Raw genomic sequence first — 23,301 nt, forward strand, 5'->3', positions numbered from 1 at the left:
GGGTCCTTTCACCTAAAATGGCCTCATTATAGGAAAGGCAAGGGGCCCTGGTACTTTAGTCTCTGCCTTGTTGTTCAGCATTGGGGGAGTGAGGAGAGGAAGGAGGGCTTTTATTGTGAAGAAACCGAGTAGCGTCCTTTCTCCTGGCATTCCACTCCAGTCACTCAGACGGCAGAGCAGCAGCAGCAGGTGAGTCCTCTACTCGGCCATCGGAATAGTCCACTTAGTGTCAGGAGAACCAGACTGGATCTCCACAAGGACCTTGATGTTTGATGGCCTTCAGTTAATATTCAATGTTTCTTCATGCGGTGGAGTCAAAGATCCTTCACAACGGGTTGAGAACAGGTCGGGAACGGGTTGGGAACGGGTTGGGAACGGGTTGGGAACGGGTTGGGAACGGGTTGGGAACGGGTTGGGAACGGGTCAGGATTTTTTAAAATGTTGTTTTAAAGCATTATTTTCACCATAAGTTTTATTCCTATTTCATTTTTCATGACTTTTCAACGCAATTATTCATAATTTCTTTTAATGACTTGGTTTCCATACGTCTATTTTTTCTTTTTGTTGAATTTTCAGTCATGTATAAATATGTTTTTCATTCATGTATTAATTTCTACTCGAAGTGAAAGCAAGGAAACGTATGTTTGATCTTTAGAAACATAATAATGTCTTTGCTAACGACGGCATAACTGCTTTACTTTACATTACAAATTCATTTTTTTTAAATCTGCAACATTATTTGTGTAGGACACATCCAAATGTTATCCTTTGCGAGTCACTTTTGGGTCCCGACCCACCAGTTGAGAACCACCGCTGTGTAGGACAGGAGTGCTGGATGGGTTTTTTTTTGCTAGTAGTCAAAGATCCTCTCCATGACAGGAGCGCTTGGCTGCCAATGAAGGAGATTCTCCAGCATAGGGTCTAGGACTGTCCTGCCATGTGTACGGCTGGCGGACATCTTTGGTGCCAGTCTTTGTTTTAGGACTGACCGTGGACTTGTCCTCCTCCAGGATGGTGGTTCCTGTGGTCCGACACCAGGGTGTGCGAAGCCTGTACCTCCCGTTGCGTCAGCCGTTCCACTGCTGTCCAATCAGCTGCTCACCTTGTAGGGTGGCGGTCAGGGGCGGGGCCACAGCCGTTCTTGGGGTACGACATCGTTGGCCTCCACTGAAACACTCAACATCTCATCTCCGTACAAAAGGACCTTTGCTCCAGTCAACCTTTTCCACTCAGGAGTTCAGAACAAGCTATGAAACGCACTTAGCTAAGTAGCCACAAGCTAGCTCCCACTAGCAATGGAGTGGAGTAGCAATTCCTAACACCCAGTCCCAGTTCTAGCCCTTACCCAGTCCTAAGACCCAGTCCCAGTTCTAGCCCTTACCCAGTCCTAAGACCCAGTCCCAGTTCTAGCCCTTACCCGGTCCTAAGACCCAGTCCCAATTCTAGCCCTTACCCAGTCCCAAGACCCAGTCCCAGTTCTAGCCCTTACCCGGTCCTAAGACCCAGTCCCAGTTCTAGCCCTTACCCGGTCCTAAGACCCAGTCCCAATTCAAGCCCTTACCCAGTCCTAAGACCCAGTCCCAGTTCTAGCCCTTACCCGGTCCTAAGACCCAGTCCCAGTTCTAGCCCTTACCCAGTCCTAAGACCCAGTCCCAGTTCTAGCCCTAACCCAGTCCTAAGACCCAGTCCCAGTTCTAGCCCTTACCCAGTCCTAAGACCCAGTCCCAATTCTAGCCCTTACCCGGTCCTAAGACCCAGTCCCAATTCAAGCCCTTACCCAGTCCTAAGACCCAGTCCCAATTCTAGCCCTTACCCAGTCCTAAGACCCAGTCCCAGTTCTAGCCCTAACCCAGTCCTAAGACCCAGTCCCAGTTCTAGCCCTTACCCAGTCCTAAGACCCAGTCCCAATTCTAGCCCTTACCCGGTCCTAAGACCCAGTCCCAATTCAAGCCCTTACCCAGTCCTAAGACCCAGTCCCAGTTCTAGCCCTAACCCTTACTTGGTCTTCTTTGTGTTTGCAGACCATTCAGATCCTGGTGGGCGTGTTCAACATCGGACTGGGGCCGGGAAGGACGTGGCAACACCCCTTTTTTCTGGCCAGTCTGGGAGCAGCTTACTGGCTGGGTGCCGTGGTAAATCCGTGACTTTCACTTTCACTTTCTAAAGACTTTCCCAAAGCAACATTTGAAAGGAGTTGTGTGTAGTTTGTCAGCGCAGGAATCCTGTCCATCTTGGCGGGGCAGTGCCCCTCCTGCTGCTTGGTGAGTCTGAAAGTGTTAAAAAGCTAATGGTTTCCTTGCCATGACTTGAAGTAAACAAGGAAGTCCTTCCTCTCAGGTGGGCCTGACGGTGTTCATGAACATCGCCAGCGCCATCTTGTCCATTGTGGCCATCGTGCTGTACGCCGTTGACATGGGAAAGCTTTCCCTCTACTTGTTCTGCGGCGTCCGGCCTTACTTCGATAACTCCGCTTGTCAAGATGTGGCCTATTTTGCAATGGTAAGACTTACGCAATACTGCAGTAAACAGACAAATAGCTAGTAATACCGCTCCGTTCCTGCGGGGGCGCTATGGGCTAGACCAGGGGTGGGCAAACTACGGCCCGGGGGCCACATCCGGCCCGCCAAGTGCTTGAATACGGCCCGCCTGTTCTTTCCAAAGTATTTCATTTAAACTCAGCATACAACCTGGCATCACGGCTTGAAGTAGCTTGAAGTAGCTTGAAGTAGCTGGTTTATCAATTTTGTTATTTGATGTGGTCTGTTGTTTACAAAATGCTCCTAAAAAAAGCACATAATAATAATAATAAATATAAAAAATATATATTTTCCAATAATATTAAATAAATAATAATTATATTAATACAATCAATAAAATATTATTAATTATTAACATTAATAATATTAATTAATAATAATATTAAATTAAAAATAATTATTAATATTAATGATATTAATTAATAATAGTACTAAATAAAAATAATTATTAAATAACAATAATAATAATCATTATTATTATTATTATTATTATACATTTAATTTCTAACACACTTTATATCAAATAAATAATTTCAAAGTGCACATATAGCAGATTGCATGACACTTTTACATGTAAAACGTGTGTGAAATATACGTGTAAAAATTGACCGTTACGTGTAAAATATTATAGTCTGGCCCCCCCGTCAATGTTGTTAAATCAATGCGGCCTACAAGTCAAAAAGTTTGCCCACCCCTGGGGTAGACAGATGCCGCTTCCTAAATATGAAATATGAAATCAGACTCATGTATTATGGCCTTATGACCATTTCTACTTTTGTTGTCAGAGGTTGATAAGAGGCATGGACGTCACGCTGGTGGTGCTGGCTGCTCTCCAGCTGTGCGTCAGCATCAGCATGAGCGTTCTGGCCATCAAGGCTTTGGTGCTTGGCTGCAGAAAGAAGGTAGAGCTATAGTATAGTATAGTATAGTATAGTATAGTATAGTATAGTATAGTATAGTATTCATATGTAGGTATCTGTATCTGTAAACGCTAACTTATTAGCTTGATTTTGTGCCGGCAGCGTGATGAAGATGTTGAAGAATTCCAGCCAGGAGTGAAGGCTTTTATCCTGGACGCTCCCAGTCCGGAAGACAAATATTAGAATATGAATGTATGTATACATACCGCACGTACAGTACAATACATCCAATTCATGAATCCTCAAATGCCAGCTTACACTGCAACTTCTACATGGCAGCATGCTAACTTGGCCAGGGTAACTAGTGTTAGCATTTTTCATGACAAAATATAGTACATATACATCTATGGTATATACTCCTATATACTGCTGTTTTATTGTTCTTTCAATAAAATGCAATTAAATTGGAATTTTTCAGACATAGTTGAAAGTGGTGATTAATCATGATTAATTGAATCTGAAAACGGATGAATGTGATTATAAAATGTGATCAGTTGACAGCCCTTCTCAGTGTGACATCACGGATGTTCACCTTTGTGATGTGATGACATTAAGTGCCGCTAGGTGGCGACATTTCCCCATGAATGCACACAGCTGCCTGATTGTCATCTACCTCTCCGCCGCAAAACAACAGAGGTAAAAGACGTGCCGAGATCGCCTATATGTCTTTTATTCCATTTAATTTATTTATATATATATATATTTTTTGTAAAATGGGAATACTTGGTTCATCATGATCATCAATTAGCCGGTGATCGATTGCTTTTGTCTTGACCACATATCGGGGCGAAACACGACTTAGCAGAGGCCCAAGCTAGCTCACTCTCATTAGCAGAGAAAAACGTCTTAGACAGAGATGACAATAAACACCAAGTTACAGCAATAAAAAGGTAAATCCACAACATGTTTAAACACTTACATCTTCCGCTTCGCCAAGAATTGGTTAGACAAGAAGCAGATAAAGGTGAGCTCGTACAAATACGCTTGTTGTGCTGCACTCAAAATGGCGTCTGGACCCACTTGCCTGCTGCTTACAGTGGAAGGCCGCTAGATGGCGCTGCCACGCAACTTTAACCACTAAAGAAGAACTTGAGGAATTCGTGGCAACATTGCCATCTAGTGGAGAAATAAAGAACAGATCCGAACAGAATAGAATTACTGCAGACTTTTCCGTTTTTAAAGCCCCTTTAATGATGCCTGACAGGACATAAACACCACATGTAGCATGCTTCCCACATGTAGCATGTTTCCCACATGTAGCATGTTTCCAAGATCCAGAGCATTGTCAGTCAAGGTGTCTTCAGTCACGTGATGCCGCCATCTTTCTCGGCAGTTGATAGGAGTACTGAGCATCAACACGGTGGGATTATTAACACGCTGCTTATTATCAACACCATGGTTACCGGATTAGAGCATTAGTTAAACAGCTTTTTCTTTTACCCCGCCCCCCCCCAAGACCCCCGCCACGCGTGTCCTCCAGTCTTTCAGCACAATGTCAAGACGCACACAAATTGTCAGACGATAACACAAAGTGTTGTTTTGTTGGGCTGTGAGTCCGTGTTAGAAAGGGCGGAATACAAAAATACTGCAAAAATCCTCTTGAATGTACTTGGTGGTATTTGTGTCTCTTTTTGAAAGGAAATCATCTGAGGTTTTCAGAATAAAGTTGTAGATTGTGTAGAATAAGGTGGTGGATGTACGCACTACGACCTTTGCCCTCGACTCCAGTCGGTAAACAAAGTGGTCAATGTGCTCAAATAGAGGCTTTCGTTCCACAAATGGCGCATTATTTTAATACTGTGTTTATTTTTTACATTACTCCCAGAAATGTAGGACTTTATTCTGAAAATCTCAGATGATTTGAATAGAATTATTTTATTCTCCTAATGTCAGATTGTTAGAATTCTACGTTCCACTTTATTTTCCAAATGTCTGATTATAGAGTATAAGAGGCCTTACCTGAGACGGCTACGAGAAGGGGGGACTTTATTTTGAAAATGGGGGGTCGGGGGGGGGGGGGGGGCGGTAGGAAGGAATGAGGTGAGACGGCTTAGTGGGCTGTCGGGCTTCAGGCACACAAGACATCAAGATAAAAAGCAGACGGAAGCAAAGCGCTTGGAATGTCATGGGGCGGGCGTACGGAAGCCCCCAAAGGTCACATCAGATATCAGTGGGGGGGGGGGGGGGGGAGAAGGGAACATGGGGGTGTGACCTCTTTGGGCTTCGGGGGGGAATCCCTCTCGGGTGACAGAAGGAGAAGAAGGCGTTTCCCTTCCCTCAGGCCGGGACCGGCAGCAGACGCAGAGACATGACAAACAGGGGGCGCGGGGGGAGGGCAAGAAGGGCGACCATCTGAGGAAAAGAAGTTTGAGGCGGCGAGGTGTGCCGCTGCGTCTCGCCTGGTCCGGGCATCAGGGAAGGATGGCGAGTCATTTGGCTTTGATTTCGGCGTAGCTGCTGCCGTCGTCCCCCCTCCCCGAGGCCCCCTCCCTGGGCCTGGCCCCGCCAAACTCCAGGGCGGCGTAGTTCAGCTCTCGCCTCTCCATTCCAGCCAAAGAGCCCGCAGGTTGGAAATCCCCGTCTTCTCCCTGCGCACAAAACGGACGCATCAGCGGCGGCCAGACCCCCACCCCCCCCCACATCACAGGTAGTACACAAATACTACTGGTAGTAGCGGTAGTAGTAGTCGTAGTAGTGCTGACCGGCTGGACAAGGACACTTGCGGGAGGTTAGTTTGGAACGTGGGTGAAGCCTGGGTCACTACCGGGAAAACCGGACAAACGGCGAGGACGTTCTTTGTCATGGCGACCAACGCCAGACTTCCTACGTCTTTGATGTTCGTCTCCCACGTCTTTCGTACGCCTGGCTGGCGTCGGGGTTGGGCAAGATGTCGCCTCTCTCAGAGGTCGCACCGGCCGACTCGGCCTGTGTCGTGCGCCACACGGCAGACGCCGAACGCCATTAGCAGCTAACGCACAATCCTATGATGATCCTATGACAATCCTAAGATGATCCTATCATGATCCTAAGATGATCCTATGACGATCTTAAGATGATCCTATGATTCTATAACGATCCTATGATGATCCTATGACGATCCTATGACGATCCTATGACGATCCTATGACGATCCTAAGATGATCCTATGACGATCCTATGACGATCCTATGACGATCCTAAGATGATCCTATGACAATCCTAAGATGATCCTATGACGATCCTAAGATGATTCTATGATGATCCTAAGATGATCCTATGACGATCCTAAGATGATTCTATGATGATCCTAAGATGATCCTATGACGATCCTAAGATGATCCTTTGACGATCCTAAGATGATCCTATGACGATCTTAAGATGATCCTATGATTCTATAACGATCCTATGATGATCCTATGATGATCCTAAGATGATCCTATGACGATCCTATGACGATCCTAAGATGATCCTATGACGATCCTAAGATGATCCTATGACGATCCTAAGATGATTCTATGATGATCCTAAGATGATCCTATGACGATCCTAAGATGATCCTATGATGATCCTATGACGATCCTAAGATGATTCTATGATGATCCTAAGATGATCCTATGACGATCCTAAGATGATCCTATGATGATCCTATGACGATCCTAAGATGATTCTATGATGATCCTAAGATGATCCTATGACGATCCTAAGATGATTCTATGATGATCCTAAGATGATCCTATGACGATCCTAAGATGATCCTTTGACGATCCTAAGATGATCCTATGACGATCTTAAGATGATCCTATGATTCTATAACGATCCTATGATGATCCTATGATGATCCTAAGATGATCCTATGACGATCCTAAGATGATCCTATGACGATCCTAAGATGATCCTATGATGATCCTATGACGATCCTAAGATGATTCTATGATGATCCTATGATGATCCTATGACGATCCTAAGATGATCCTATGACAATCCTAAGATGATTCTATGATGATACCAAGATGATCCCATGATTGATGGGATGATCCTATTTTTCCTATTCTCATGACATTCTTCTCTTCCCACGTCCGCCTGGTCTTCCTGTCCTTCCCATAACGATACCTCCTTCCCGTGACATTGTATAGATTTCCTCCAAGCTCCTTTTCCAAATATGTTGATTTCGTTTTGTTGGTTTCTTACCATATTAGGACTTCCTGACTATTTCAATGCTATGCTACTAAAATGGTGGTATTCCTCCTCATCGTATTCCCGCTTTATTCTCCATAAGTGTAGACTTCACGTTTGGACTTTATTGTCAGTATTTGGACATTTTGCTAAAATGTGTGGACTTTGTCCCCGTAAAAGTGGGTTTAGTTCCTGCTGGATTTCCCGGCTGTGACCCGGGTCCATGAAGAGGCAGGCCATGCAGACGTGCGGAAAAGGAAGGCGGCGTGCGAGGGCGTGCCAGGGCGTGCGAGGGTGCGTCAGCGAGACCGGGGTGCGGCGTGGTTTCTCTTGGGAACCTTACCGTGGTCTCCTCTAGAATGGAGTTAAACTTTGAGCCCAACAGCTCGGTCTTAAGCTGTGCAGGAGTTAGGAGAGAAGAAGAGACAACAAGGCAGAGAAGCCATGAAAGCAGGAGAACACAGTCTTTGCAAAGGTCACGGTCGGGGCAGCGAGTGGGAGAGATGCCTGCCCCGGGGGCGGGGGTTCCGGGGGGTCCGGGGCAGGAATGCCAATTTATCAAATTCCACCACTGGTTTCCTCCATGTGCCCCCCCTGCCGCCCTGCCCCCGCCCCCGAAGCAGCGCTGGAACGGTCATGCAACAGCAGCACGTCTCACCACTTTCTTCCTGAGATTTTGTTTGTCCTTCTTGACTGCGCTGTAGTACAAAGCGGGGTTCTCCAGGACCACGTCCTGCTTAGGGTAGCCATCCTCTCTGGGGACGGAGTCACATGATCACACTCGGCCTGCGCCGACGCCAACGCAGGGCGACACGCCAAGCCTGGGCATCCATTTTAAAACAAGCAGCTGGGTCAGGTTAAGCCGTGGACGTGGGCGTGCGTGACGGTGAGCGATGTCGTTATTGGACGCTTTAGTCGGGCGTCTGGATTGGGGGGCTTGCCACTTTGGGGGGTGGGGGGGGGGGTTAGGGTGTGGTGTATTTAGCGGAGTGAGTGGAGGATAGAAAAGCGGTGTGAGGGCGGGGATTCGTGCCTGCGGAGTAGAGGGTTAGACCAGCTAGCTAAACCTCTCCGTCCAAGGACACCCGGAGGTCGTGCTAAGCCCCGATCGCTCTGGAGATACCGGCATCCGCACCGATCCCACTTTGGCGTTTTAGAATGGATGACGAGGCTTAAGTGTTTCCTGAGATTTCATTTTTTTTGGAAGCAAGACGAGCTCTGCCTCGCATCTCCCGGAGTTCGACCTTCCTACTCACTTCTTGTTGTTGTGGCCCACGTATCTCACGGCGGCGATGATGAAGGCGATGACCGCCACGCCGCCGATGGTGCCGACGATCACGGCCATCAAGTACTTCTCTGCAAATGGAAGACAATTCGGGTGAGATCGGGGGGGCTGACCTGAAAGGAAAAGCGCACGTTTCCGCCCCACATACTCTCCTGCTGCAGCTCCAGGAGAACGTTCTCTCTGCCGTACGTGTTGGAGATGCTGCAGTAGACGTTGACGGCAGGACCGCCCTCGTTGGCGCGCTCGCCTTTCTCCCGCAGCTTGATCATGGCCGTGGAGGTCTGGCCGTCCGTGTGCGTGTAGAAGTTGTAGCGGCCTTCCGTTTCGTTGATGGTGACGTTCACGTCGGGGAGGTAAAACTCGATGGTGGGTTCCGGGTTTCCCGTGGCCATGCAGACGCACTGGACCCCCTCCCTCACCACGGTGCATTTGGACTCTTCCAGAAGGACCGGAGCGTCTAGGACGGACAGAAACCGTTGGAGTCTGGATGGCTGGAGGTTTGTGGTCTGCATGAAGAAGCTCCGTGCTACTCACACTCCACTGTGATGTTCAGGGAGCTGCTGGCCCGGCCGTGCTCGTTCTCCGCCAGGCAGCGGTACAGCCCGTCGCCCTGCGGCGTGATGCCCTCGATCTCCAGCACCGACAGCTCATCCGCCGTGATGGTGCCCACCAGCTGGCCGTCCTTCAGCCAGGTCAGGGTGGGGGCCGGGCTGCCCTGAGTGCTGCAGTGCAGGGCCAGCGAGGCGCCCTCCAGGACCGTCAAGGAGTCGTTGACCACCGGCTCCCTGGGGGGGTCTTCAAGACAAAGACCGGCTCACTTTACCGCATGGGACACGCTCCAAACCTGTGGGAGGACTTACACTTGACCGCCAGGTAGAGAGACGTGTTCATGACACCGTAGCCGTTGTCCCCGATGCAGGTGTAGACCCCTTCCTCTGCAGGCGTCACATCGCTCAGGGTCAGGGACAGGTTGGACTCCGTGTCCCACATCAGTTCCTGGTCTCCAAACCTCCAGGAGATCCTGGGAGCAGGATTACTGTCCACCTCGCAATGCAGCGTCGCAGAGCTGCCCTCCATCACCTCTGAGGAGACGTTCACCCACACGGAGCGTGGGGGGTCTGGGAGGACACAAGACGGAGAGCAGCGTTTGATCCTGCTGTCTGCCATGCAAGTTCTCAGATTGGAATCATGGAATCACATGGAATCAGGGACTACTTTGACGGGTCTCGACTAGCTAAACCCCGAGTCACTGCTACTTGACTGAAGGTGGTGGTCTACGTTCCATCCAGTGTTCCATCATTTATGTTCTCAGGGAAAACTCGGCCCAGTGGTTCATCCAATTCCTGGTGCGGGTTTGGGTCCACAGGACCTCGTGCGTTGCGGTTTTACTTACACTTGATGTCCAGAGAGACCAGCCTCTCGTAGACCAGGGTGGTGTTGGGGTAGTAAACCCTGCAGCCCAGCAGCTGCCCGTTGTGGACCGGCCTGGGCGTGAATGTCAGGGTGCTGGACACGACCGCGGTGTTGCTCTCCTCCACCGATTCCGAGCTGAACTCGGGGTCAGGCAGGTAGTCCGTGTACATCCACTGGATCTCAGGAGTCATGTCGGGGCAGTTATCGGGAGCGTAGCACGTCAGCTCCAAGCTCTCGTCGCTGACGATCTCCTCCGGAACGTCGATGTTGGGTTGTTCTGAGGAAAGAACCGCATTACCACATGGTCTGACGAGGAAGAACAAACACCAGATGGTGGTGGTCTGAGAGGCCATGGGCACGACTTGGCGGCCGTGCTTCCATCACACTACCCCAGGGCGGCTGTGCCTACAGATGTACCTTACCACCACCAGTGTGGGCACGACTTGGCAGCCATGCTTCCATCAGACTACCCCAGGGCAGCTGTGCCTACAGATGTACCTTACCCCCACCAGTGTGGGACTGTCACACTACCCCAGGGCGGCTGTGCCTACAGATGTACCTTACCACCACCAGTGTGGGACTGTCACACTACCCCAGGGCGGCTGTGCCTACAGATGTACCTTACCCCCACCGGTGTGGGACTGTCACACTACCCCAGGGCGGCTGTGCCTACAGATGTACCTTACCACCACCAGTGTGGGCACGACTTGGCAGCCATGCTTCCATCAGACTACCCCAGGGCGGCTGTGCCTACAGATGTACCTTACCCCCACCAGTGTGGGACTGTCACACTACCCCAGGGCGGCTGTGCCTACAGATGTACCTTACCACCACCAGTGTGGGACTGTCACACTACCCCAGGGCGGCTGTGCCTACAGATGTACCTTACCCCCACCGGTGTGGGACTGTCACACTACCCCAGGGCGGCTGTGCCTACAGATGTACCTTACCACCACCAGTGTGGGACTGTCACACTACCCCAGGGCGGCTGTGCCTACAGATGTACCTTACCACCACCAGTGTGGGCACGACTTGGCAGCCATGCTTCCATCACACTACCCCAGGGCGGCTGTGTCTACAGATGTACCTTATCACCACCAGTGTGGGACTGTCACACTACCCCAGGGCGGCTACGCTACAGATGTACCTTACCACCACCAGTGTGGGACTGTCACACTACCCCAGGGCGGCTGTGCCTACAGATGTACCTTACCACCACCAGTGTGGGACTGTCACACTACCCCAGGGCGGCTGTGCCTACAGATGTACCTTACCCCCACCAGTGTGGGACTGTCACACTACCCCAGGGCGGCTGTGCCTACAGATGTACCTTACCCCCACCAGTGTGGGGCTGTCACACTACCCCAGGGCGGCTACGCTACAGATGTAGTAGACTTAGTAAACACAGAGCTACGTTAGCTAGGTTACGTTAACTCCTCACAAGCGCTTGGGAGTGTGACCAATCACAGCAGAGTGGGCGTGGCTGGAGGAGGGCTGAGGGTGGAGTAAATGACACAGACCGTTTGGAGGGGGAGGCAGGAGACCCAAGGAAAAACTGCAGGAAGAGGCATAGAGTCTGGAAGATCTAGAAAGCCAATCCACTATTTGTGTCTTACCCAGAACTTTGAGCTCAGCATAGTCCGGGAACGTGTACACGTTTGCTCCGCCGAGGTCCGCCCGGAAGTAGTACCTCCCCGAGTGCTCCGGCCCGACGCTGTTGACGAGAAGTGTGCAGTTCCTCTGCTGGAGGTCCCCCAGTAATTTAGTGCGATCCTTGTAGCTCTCGTGCACCACGTCCGTGCGGGACTTGGCCACGACGGGGGGGAAGAGTTGAGGGTAGGGCTGGCCGAAGTACCAGACGCCGTGAACGCCACGGTACGGCCTGACGCCGGACGGGTACATGAAGGTGCAGGGGATGACCACGCAGGTGTTGGTCATGGCCGAGATGTCCCGCGGTAACCAAACGGTCCACTGGGAACTGACGTCTACGAGAAGAAGCAAGACTTAGGACTTGGCAGTCTCAGGAAGACCGAGGATCTGATGCCGGTGGCTTACCGTGGATGACTAGCAACAGCGGCAAGAGCAGCGTCAAACACCACATGGTCTCCACTCAGCGTCTCTGGAAGACACAACATGGCGTTCCATACGTCACACACGTCATCGGCGTCTCCTTTACAGCAGGAGCCAGTAGCACCATCCCACGCTTGGGAACAGCTCTGGCTTTCATTTCACAGGAACCTGCCCTACAGACAGTGGAACCTCAACAGTCCAACATCATCCTTTGGGGCTCCAACCAACATTTTAGCAAGTACAGTCGCGGCCAAAAGGCCTGAGAATGACAAGTATTGGTTTGCAGATCTTTTTGTCAGATGGTCGCCATGGTGCTGTTCATCGCTAAACCGTGTGTTTTGGTAGCCCTCTTTAGTCATGGCTGTAGTCGCTGGTGAAAACCATCTTTGTTAAGAAAAAATACATGTACATGAATATAAATGCAAGTACACGATGATTGATGAATGTGACATTTCCTGCAAGTTCTTCTTCACAAACTAAAATTGAGCATGTGATACCCCTAGAAGAATCCCTCTTTCAGAAGAATGACCCATATTTCACATCGGCGGCAGGAATACCTGTGAATCCAGAACAAAGAGATGTTTTGGAGAAGCAGGAGAAGCAGGAGAAGCAGGAGAAGGGGCTCCTCTGGTGGGTGTTCACTCACACCCAGGCACTCACCCGACCGTCTTCTCTGAAACCATAGAAAAACACAACATGGCAGCTTGAAACAAATCCACATGCTGCCCATCATCCACCATCCTTACGAGAGACGTCAACACACGTCCATCTCCTTTGCGTGTCTTGTTAACATATAAAAACAGGCAGGAGGAGGCGGCTAACGAATGCTTAACGGGACACACCCGTTGGCCTGGATAGGAGGCTAATCAAAGACCTCCAAAAAGCTCCAACAGGGTTTTCTAGTAACAGGTAACAGCTGTTACTAATGAGTAGTTACAGTGGAACAAAGGCACATACATTTAGAGTGGTTACTGAGGACACAATGAGCAATGCACATACATTTAGAGTGGTTACTTAGGACCTAATGAGCCATGCACATACATTTAGAGTGGTTACTGAGGACCTAATGAGCAATGTACATACATCTAGAGTGGTTACTGAGGACCTAATGAGCAATGTACATACATTTAGAGTGGTTACTGAGGACCTAATGAGCAATGTACATACATTTAGAGTGGTTACTTAGGACCTAATGAGCAATGCACATACATTTAGAGTGGTTACTGATGAACTAATGACCGAGCCACATACATTTAGAGTGGTTACTGAGAACCTAATGAGCAAGGCACACACATTTAGAGTGGTTACTGAGGACCCAATGAGCAATGCACATACATTTAGAGTGGTTACTTAGGACCCAGTGAGCAATGCACATACATTTAGAGTGGTTACTGGGGACCTAATGAGCAATGCACATACATTTAGAGTGGTTACTGAGGACCTAATGAGCAATGTGCATACATTTAGAGTGGTTACTGAGGACCTAATGAGCAATGCACATACATTTAGAGTGGTTACTGAGGACCTAATGAGCAATGCACATACATTTAGAGTGGTTACTGATGAACTAATGACCAAGCCACATACATTTAGAGTGGTTACTGAGAACCTAATGAGCAAGGCACACACATTTAGAGTGGTTACTGAGGACCCAATGAGCAATGCGCATACATTTAGAGTGGTTACTTAGGACCCAGTGATCAATGCGCATACATTTAGAGTGGTTACTAAGGACCTAATGAGCAATGTGCATACATTTAGAGTGGTTACTGAGGACCTAATGAGCAATGCGCATACATTTAGAGTGGTTACTGATGAACTAATGAGCAATGCACATACATTTAGAGTGGTTACTGAGGACCTAATGAGCAATGCACATACATTTAGAGTGGTTACTGAGGACCTAATGAGCAATGCACATACATTTAGAGTGGTTACTGAGGACCTAATGAGCAATGTACATACATTTAGAGTGGTTACTGAGGACCTAATGAGCAATGCACATACATTTAGAGTAGTAACTAATGCCCATATATTTAGAGCAGTTGTAGGTGCGTCCCATTACGTGCATTGTCAGCTGCCTCATCACCTGTTTTTCCATCCTTAGAAGGCAGAGGAAAGAGAAAGACCTGCGTTCTCGTCTCTGGTGAGGACAGTGGATGATGGGCAGACGTTGCTTGAAGTGGACCAAGTCGGCTTGCCAGTGGACCGAGACCACTTCAGCATGATGATGGGAGTCAGGCTAGATGGAGGGAACCGTACCAGGAGAGCAAAGGCGCCTTCCAGTTGAAGCCATGGAGGGGACGGGGCTCGGGCAGAGCATGACATCAATGACATCATGGCGTTGATAGTAAGTGACTTTGTCACGCCAGCCGTGGAGGAGTCACAGCGGCGGTTTGTTGCCCTGCGTGGCGGCCGTACGTCAGCCGGCCAATGAAAGACAGCCACTGTTGGCGGCGCCGTGACGCTACGTGTCAACACGCATCACGTCATGGGCACCGTGAGGACTACGGATGCCGCGTGGCCTCCATGGACAGACTTAGCAAGAAGAAAATGGCTATCTCCGTTCGACATGGAGATATGAGAAGAAGGGCTGCTTCGTAGGAAGAACCGCAGCACTCCCTTCCTGCTGGACGCAAATAAAGCCTGCATGGCAGTCACGCATGACAGGATGCATGCGTCACGCCGTGGCAGCCGGCGTGTGCAGATGGCGGCCTTGGAGTGGATTGAGATGGTGAGCTTCATGCAGAACACACCGACACCCCACAGACACGTCCTCAGCGCTATTAGAGGATGCTAACAGACCGGTGTCTGCAGAAGGCGGAAAGCTTGCACTAATTCTTTCCAACGGGACTCATCCTCACCCTTCCCTCCACCAAGAAGCGGCAACAACAGAAACATCACGTCGATGCTCGCCAAAGATCCTCTATTTGACAGCACCACTTTGCTGTTAAAAACGGCAAAATGCGGGTCAAAGATCCTCTATGTGACAGGAGTGCTGTGTTGTTTTGAAGGATCTACTGTGAAAACGCTGATCAAAGATCCTCCATATGACAGGAGCGCTTGCTAGCCAAAGATCCATTTTATTGTATGACAGGAGTCCTCGGACTTGAGGCATAAAACCTGAGTCAAAGATCCTCTATAGAACAGGAATGGTCTAGGGTCAGTCACTGGGGGGGCGCCGGTTGCGTAACCCTGACGTCAAGCCCTCGTCATGTCTTTGTCAGTCTGAGATAGCCTGGCCACACCGTGCGGCGTCACGCTTCCATCTGCAGAGGGACAAAAGGCCGAGAGCCGACCGAGCGCGTCCAGGCCGAGAGGCGCCACCGCCGCCTCCTTCACAATGGCCTCCTTGAGCGGGCGGACAATCAGCAGATACGCGTGCACGCTTCCTGGTACAGACCACTTGCCTCATACCAGCCTCAGCTCCAGACTCCTGCTCCCTCGCTCGCTGTCCAGCCTCTGGTTTGGCTTCTTCTCGGCGTGGGCGGCTCCTCTAGATGTTTGGATTCTGGAGGAGAGAGAGGAAGGACATGAGAGAGTTGCTGGTCTACGGGGGCCGGGTGTTGGACACCGGGCTGCATTCTCTACCCAAACATCTTCTGATGGGGAGAACAGTGAATGTCACGCTCAGGTCCGAGCCGCAGACACCAAGGAAGACTAGTCAAAGATCCTCTCCATGACAGGAGCACTCTGCTGCTTCTAAAAAGCTCCTCTACAAACATTAGTCAGAGATCCTCTATACGACAGGAGCACTGTGTTGTTTCTAAGAATCTCCTCCACAAACATTAGTCAGAGATCCTCTATACGACAGGAGCACTGTGTTGTTTCTAAGAATCGCCTCCAAAAACATTAGTCAGAGATCCTCTATACGACAGGAGCACTGTGTTGTTTCTAAGAATCTCCTCCACAAACATTAGTCAGAGATCCTCTATACGACAGGAGCACTGTGCTGTTTCTAAGAATCTCCTCCACAAACATTAGTCAGAGATCCTCTATACGACAGGAGCGCTGTGCTGATTTAAGAATCTACTGCAAAGATCTAGTCAAAGATCCTCTATATGACATGACCCCCTCTTCTGTTTACTACAAAAACATAAATCAAAGATCCTCTACATATACTATAGAGAGGCGTGTTGTGCTGTTTTTAAAGATGCACTGCAAAAATTCTGATCAAAGATCCTCTATATGACAGGAGTGCTGTGCTGTTTTGAATGGCCTACTGCAAAACTCAAAAGATGGTCAGTCACCCTCGCTCTGGAGCTCCCTGCAAGGTCCTCTGGAGGGGGGGGGGGGGGTGATGGTGAGGAAGGCGAGGGAGCAACAAGGTAGGAGATGCCAAGAGAGTTGGGAGCACAGTCAGCAAGAAATGCTGGACTGGCAGTGAGACGTTTTGATCTAACATGCAGATCTGCGAGGAATGCTTGGAGGTGGGGGGGCGGGGCGGGGCGGGGGGCACGAGCACAGTCAGAGGTCCGCCCAGTGTGCCCATGAGCAAGACAAAAGGCCGCTTGTCCGGACCCCGAGGAAGGTTGCTGTTCCGCGTCAATGCACACGGACGCCACACACTACAGCGTCTGTGTTCAAGCACCACCGTCATCAGCTTTGTGGCTGGGGGGGGGCTCTGCTCCGCTGGGGAGGTGTGCTCATGGACTGGCCTGAATGAAGCATAAAAATGGCTGAACGGTGGAGCCAAAGGAGGTGAAATCCAAACAAGGCAGAATAGGCTGGGATATGACTGTAGTGTTCTACAATGGCCACCAGGTGTCGCTGTTTGGCAAAGACACAAGCGCTAAGCTTCCCTGGGGAACACATTTACTGTGAAGCTGCTGGAGCAGTTTTTTGGATTGGACCGGATTAAGATGCTTAATTAAGAGGGTGGGCCTGATGTGGCCCCCTTGTTGCAGTGTGCCCCCCCCCCCTCTGTGCATACAGTGTTCCCTCGTTTATCGCTGATATTTTCCTGAAACCTCTGAAGGTTTTTCCCCTGAAGGAGTTGAAGGGAAAAACAATTCCTTTTTATGCTAGCACCATTGAATGTGGCCCACAGGGGGCGCCACCAATGCATATGGGGTGGCCCAGCCAGAAAAGGACATAAGGCATTGTTGGGGGTGGGGGGGGGTCTATTAACAATGGCCATGCACGTGTGTTAGCGTAAGGCGTGCCGACACGCTTGCTAGCGTGGGCCGTGCAGCTATGTGACCTTCCTCGTCATCTTCCTCCATTGTCCGAGGAGAAGAAATACTGGAGTGCCAAGAACATCTCCTTTATGGAGGGGTGGGGGGGGGGGCAATAGAATGAGACACACATACACAGGCCATTGTGCCATGGACAAACTGGAGGAATTTTTCCGGAACAGGCCCGCTCACAGCTTGCACTCGGCTGTGAGGCGCGCTCAGACCCCCCCCCCCCCCCCCCCCCCCAACACTAAAAAGCACTCCGAGGAGCAGATGGTCTTTAAAGCATGACGACTTCACGCCGGCCCTCCCTCCCACACACACACACACACACACACACACACACACCATAAACAGCAAGCGGTGCCAGCATGCGATGACTGGGTCTGATCAACGTCCAAGGAGGAGACTAGTGGCCACTTTATTAAGTACACCTGCACCATCATGACACCACACTGTGGGCCCAACTCCGAAGAGGCCGATACAATAGCATACTACTAATAATAATAAGCCAAAATCATATGCAGATGAAAAAGAGCCGCCGTGGCGACTCGGTAGTCAGGAAGAAGCGGAAGGAAACAAACGATGTCCGTTATTGAGTCGCTATTGGACAGAAGTTGATCTGATTTCATCATCACGGTCAATCACTTTTAGCTTCATCTTTTCATTTCCGTCAGCAGTCAGCGGTTATTGATGTGTGTTTATTTGTAGATGCATTTATTTCATCCAATATTCCATATTATTCTGGTATTGTAAACATTTAACTATAAAAGTAAACATTCAACTATTTTTGGTGCGTCGGTATCTCGCTGGTGTTCTGACAGAAGGTTTAGTCGGGGTGCTGGGCTTTTTTCATGGACAGCTTGCACAGGCTCTTCCTCGCCGTTGTTTTTGTTGACATGAAGATGAGTTCGTGTGCTGCCAGACTCCGCAAATAGATCACATGTTCACACAACAGACCTGCCTTCACCAAAGAGTCCAGATAGATTCACTTGGCAGAACAAGACCAGACGGCAGGATACATCCATCCATCCATCCATAGTATCTATCATCCATCCATAGTATCTACCATCCATCCATCCATAGTATCCATCATCCATCCATAGTATCCATCATCCATCCATAGTATCCATCATCCATCCATAGTATCCATCATCCATCCATAGTATCCATCATCCATCCATAGTATCCATCATCCATCCATAGTATCCATCATCCATCCATAGTATCCATCATCCATCCATAGTATCCATCATCCATCCATAGTATCTATCATCCATCCATCCATAGTATCTATCATCCATCCATAGTATCTATCATCCATCCATAGTATCTATCATCCATCCATAGTATCCATCATCCATCCATAGTATCTATCATCCATCCATAGTATCTATCATCCATCCATAGTATCTATCATCCATCCATAGTATCTATCATCCATCCATAGTATCTATCATCCATCCATAGTATCTATCATCCATCCATAGTATCTATCATCCATCCATAGTATCCATCATCCATCCATAGTATCCATCATCCATCCATAGTATCCATCATCCATCCATAGTATCTATCATCCATCCATAGTATCTATCATCCATCCATAGTATCTATCATCCATCCATAGTATCCATCATCCATCCATAGTATCCATCATCCATCCATAGTATCCATCATCCATCCATAGTATCCATCATCCATCCATAGTATCCATCATCCATCCATAGTATCTATCATCCATCCATCCATAGTATCTATCATCCATCCATAGTATCTATCATCCATCCATAGTATCTATCATCCATCCATAGTATCTATCATCCATCCATAGTATCTATCATCCATCCATCCATAGTATCTATCATCCATCCATCCATAGTATCTATCATCCATCCATCCATAGTATCTATCATCCATCCATAGTATCTATCATCCATCCATCCATAGTATCTATCATCCATCCATCCATAGTATCATCCATCCATCCATAGTATCTACCCACATGAGGAAGCGTGCCAACAGTGGGCCCAGTGGGCAGATGGTGAGACGGCAGGTATCCTCCAACATTTGGAGCTCCGCCTTCCGCTGGGAAGTGAAGGTGGGCGCTACCTAAGCAGCAGCAGGAGCCATTTGGAAAAGTAAAGATGGCGCCAAGAGTATTATAGGGCCGCATTGGAAATAAGTCACATGATGTGTTCACAATAAGGTTGTACATTTAGGAGGGAAATACTTTTATTGGCTTTTTTTATGATTGATATTGGCTGGAAAAACTGGTGGAAATCAACCCCAAAAAGGTTATGCATTTACGAGAAAAAAGGCCTAAATTTACCAGGAGAAAGACATAAATTGATAAAAAATAAAGTTGGAAATTTGTGAAAAAAAATTTAGGAGAAAAAAAATTATTTTGTGAGAAAAAAGTCATCAATTTATAAAAACCTTTTTTGACACTATTCTATAAAGTCATTTAGTCATTTCTCCAATATCTGAAAAGTGGTACTTTCACGAGAAAAAAGTTAATAAAAACATAAAAAGATAATAACGTGCGCCTATTAAAAAAGGAAACCAATGACCAAGCCGTCAATGAAATGGAAAGTACGGCCACCTGAGCCGGTGACTGACCTCTGACCTCTGACCTCCGACCCGCATGTGACGTCCAGCTGCCTTCCTGACACGCCAGCCTGTCGCCACCTCTCGCCACCCTCGGTACCAAGCCCCGGTGGCGGCCCACCACCGCACCCCCCCCGAGTGACAAGCACGCCTTCAGTGAGGCAGCATTGTTCACCCTCCGCCTCTGACATTCACCGCTCCACCGAGGGGGGGGGGGGCACAAAGGCCTACACTGTCCCCCCCCCAACCCCTCCTTTGTCCCCTTGCAAACAGGACTTGTCTCTTGTCCTTGACTGTGTGGATTATTTACACTTGATTTCCATCGGTTATCATTAATAAGAGGGGGGGGGGGGGGGGCAGCATGCCGGGCACAGACCCGCCTCTTAACGACGGGAACGCCCCCAAGAAAGGTCCCACCTGAAGCCTACTGATCCAGGTAGGACTTGGTGGAGATCTGCTTCCTAATCACGTTCTGCACCCCCCCCATCATCATCATCATCATCACCACCATGTCTTTAGATTTTTCAATTATGATTTTGGATTACTATGTGATTATTTTTACTACATACAAACATCAATATGAAATAGAAGGCTGCACGGTACCTGAGTGGTTAGCACGCAGGCCACACAGCTAGGAGACCTGAGTTAAATTCCACCCTCGGCCATCTCTGTGTGGAGTTTGCATGTTCTCCCCGTGCATGCGTGGCTTTTCTCCGGGTATTACACTTTACCCCCCCCCCCCATTCCAAAAACATGTTAGCTTCATTGCCCCCCCCTCCAAATTGTCCATAGGTATGAATGTGGGTGGAAATGGGTGTGCCCTGGGATTGGCTGGCAGGAAGGCTTATGCTAAAGGCCGTGCTAACATGTAGCGTGGATGAGGAGGTCAGTCAGGGACTCCCCTCATTGTCAAACGCTCCTCATGGGACCCCCAGCCCACGGAAACATCCATCCATCCTCACTAGGGTGGGGGTATGCTGGAGCCTATCCCAGCTGTCTGTGGGGGAGAGGCGGGGTACACCCTGGACTGGTGGCGAGCCAATCACAGGGCACATATAGACAAACAACCATTCACACTCACATTCATACCTATGGACAATTTGGAGTGGCTAATCAAGCTAACATGTTTTTGGAATGGGGGGGGGGGGCACCCAGAGAAAAGCAATGTATGCACAAGGAGAACATGCAAACTCCACACAGAGATGCCAAGCAGAGATTCCAACCCATCTCCTGACTGTGTGGCCTACATGCTAACCACTCGTCCACCGTGCCTGGTCCTGGGGGGGGGCCCCTGGTACCATGAACGCTCCAGACGGGACCCAGCATCGGTCACACACTGGCGGCCTTTGTTCCTGGAGGCTTGACACGACGCAACCCCGGGAAGTGGAACATGACTGTCTTTTAACGCCAATTCTACCCAGAATTCCATAGGATCCTTTGTGGCTCGGGATCTGCTGGATGTTAACGTTATGGACGGTCAGACTGGCGCAACAAAATACTGGAAGGAAACACCAAGACTGTTCCTCTCCACTTTAGGGGGACCAAAGCGGGACCACTGGGTGTCCCGTCATCTGGTGAGGTTCTGGCGAGGTTCCGGTATATTCCACCATAACTTCATTTTAGTCTGGGAATGCTGTTGGCTCCACACAACAAACGTCACAACATGACACAAGTGCAACATTCTGACAGACACGCTCTACTCTACTCTACTCTACTCTACTCTACTCTACTTGGTGCAAAGTAGACATGCACCATGTTGGAAGACCCCCCCCCATGTTAGTGTAGACCACATACAGTAGACACAAAGACACCAGCGATGGTAGAGCTCTTACCTCAACAGCCAGATGGATGGATGGATGGATGGATGTGACAGTCCTCCTCTCGTCTTCATCCTTTCTCTCTCCCTCTCTCTCTCTCTCTCTCTCCCTTTCCCCCCTCCCTCGCTGTGATGTCAGCTGCTCCGCCCTCGTCGCGTCCAGACCTCCAACGAGCACTCAAACGTTTCCATTCAAAGAAGAATCAGTCAACCTTTGAATAACACTTTCTCAAACATAAACTAACACAACAGGTGGGAATATTTTGGACTTCAAAGAGCCGAAACATGCTTAGGGAGGTTGGGAGAGAAAGCTAGAACCTACCACAACAAAGCCAAATATTAGGGAATCATCTTTACTCAGTAGATTAGAAGAAGAAAATGAACAAGAAAGTTGAAATAGTTGCAGGATTTTTGAAAAATCTGAAAAAATGAAAAGGAAAAATGCTGTCATTTAATAAATAGTCATAATCATGAAAATCATAATTTCAGAAGTTCAAGAAAACAACAAATACCGCTCATTAACAAATGATAAGGCAGGATTATATATATTTGTACATTTTAACAGCACCAAAACTTAAATCAAATGAAGAGATATGCTGAAAATATGCTTTCTTTCATTCTCACCTGAAGTCACCTGGGATAGGCTCCAGCATAATCTGGTGAGGATGGCACAGAAGATGGATGGTTCCTTTAATATCAGATTATTTCAATCAGACTATTATGAGCAATGAGGAGTTGCGTTCAAAGACACATCATATAGGATGAATTCATCTGTTTAAGTGAATTTTATGGCATGTCACAACATTATTAAATGCAGTAAAATGTACTGAGCATTAAGGGTTACAAATCGAGTGATTTAAAGTGAGTTTAAACCGAGTTACTACTTCTTGGGTCCTGATGAGGGCTACCAGTTGAATACACACTTCTCAAATAATACAGACAAATTGCCTGTAACTATATGTTATTGTAAATAACTAATGATATTTATCCACCCTACTGCAATGTTTATAAAGCTAGCAGTTAGCAACATAAACATAACATCTCCGCTATAAGCAGTACACTCAACACACAGTTAGCATGCTAACAATAGCATGAATCAGTAGCAATGGCTAACTTAGCTCAGCAGTTAGCGACCATAGGCGGCATATGACGGTATAAACATCGTCTAGCATTGAAGGAATGAGAAATAAGCAGGTTACTCACGTTTAGAATCCCACACTTAGTTAGTCGGACATCAGATGTCAACTCTGACACCTGGCGGGCTGTCCCGGTGCATTCAGGTGCCCATCTAAGTGCCGTAAACGGGAGCAACGTTTAATTA

The 23,301-nt window shown here is 48.7% G+C and overlaps 2 protein-coding genes across 7 annotated transcripts; one reads left to right on the forward strand and one right to left on the reverse strand.

Annotated features, from left to right (window-relative positions):
* The first annotated feature begins 171 nt into the window (after positions 1-171).
* On the forward strand, positions 172-3,787 carry LOC131137332 (membrane-spanning 4-domains subfamily A member 3-like). Its single transcript, XM_058085163.1, has 7 exons — positions 172-189; positions 1,011-1,146; positions 2,022-2,132; positions 2,205-2,261; positions 2,338-2,499; positions 3,323-3,439; positions 3,560-3,787. The coding sequence occupies exons 2-7, from the start codon at positions 1,012-1,014 to the stop codon at positions 3,638-3,640; spliced, it is 663 nt and encodes a 220-aa protein (XP_057941146.1). The 5' UTR covers positions 172-189; position 1,011; the 3' UTR covers positions 3,641-3,787.
* Positions 3,788-4,633: 846 nt separating this feature from the next.
* mag (myelin associated glycoprotein) lies at positions 4,634-23,263 on the reverse strand. Of its 6 annotated transcripts, none has more exons than XM_058083678.1 (16): positions 23,184-23,263; positions 22,605-22,668; positions 22,303-22,400; positions 21,997-22,157; positions 15,788-15,888; positions 12,935-13,050; positions 12,363-12,426; positions 11,924-12,292; positions 10,288-10,584; positions 9,755-10,012; positions 9,429-9,689; positions 9,043-9,351; positions 8,866-8,965; positions 8,268-8,364; positions 7,953-8,006; positions 4,634-6,045 (listed from the first exon to the last, which is right to left on the reverse strand). In XM_058083678.1, exons 7-16 carry the CDS (start codon positions 12,406-12,408, stop codon positions 5,887-5,889), a joined length of 1,950 nt encoding a protein of 649 aa, XP_057939661.1. In that variant the 5' UTR covers positions 12,409-12,426; positions 12,935-13,050; positions 15,788-15,888; positions 21,997-22,157; positions 22,303-22,400; positions 22,605-22,668; positions 23,184-23,263; the 3' UTR covers positions 4,634-5,886. The 6 variants fall into 6 exon arrangements, with proteins under 6 accessions (XP_057939661.1, XP_057939662.1, XP_057939663.1 ...); XM_058083679.1 differs by having other exon boundaries at positions 21,997-22,192; XM_058083680.1 differs by having other exon boundaries at positions 15,795-15,888; positions 21,997-22,400.
* Between the last annotated feature and the right edge of the window lie 38 nt (positions 23,264-23,301).

Source organism: Doryrhamphus excisus, chromosome 10 (assembly GCF_030265055.1).
Source record: "Doryrhamphus excisus isolate RoL2022-K1 chromosome 10, RoL_Dexc_1.0, whole genome shotgun sequence".
NCBI lineage: Eukaryota > Metazoa > Chordata > Actinopteri > Syngnathiformes > Syngnathidae > Doryrhamphus > Doryrhamphus excisus.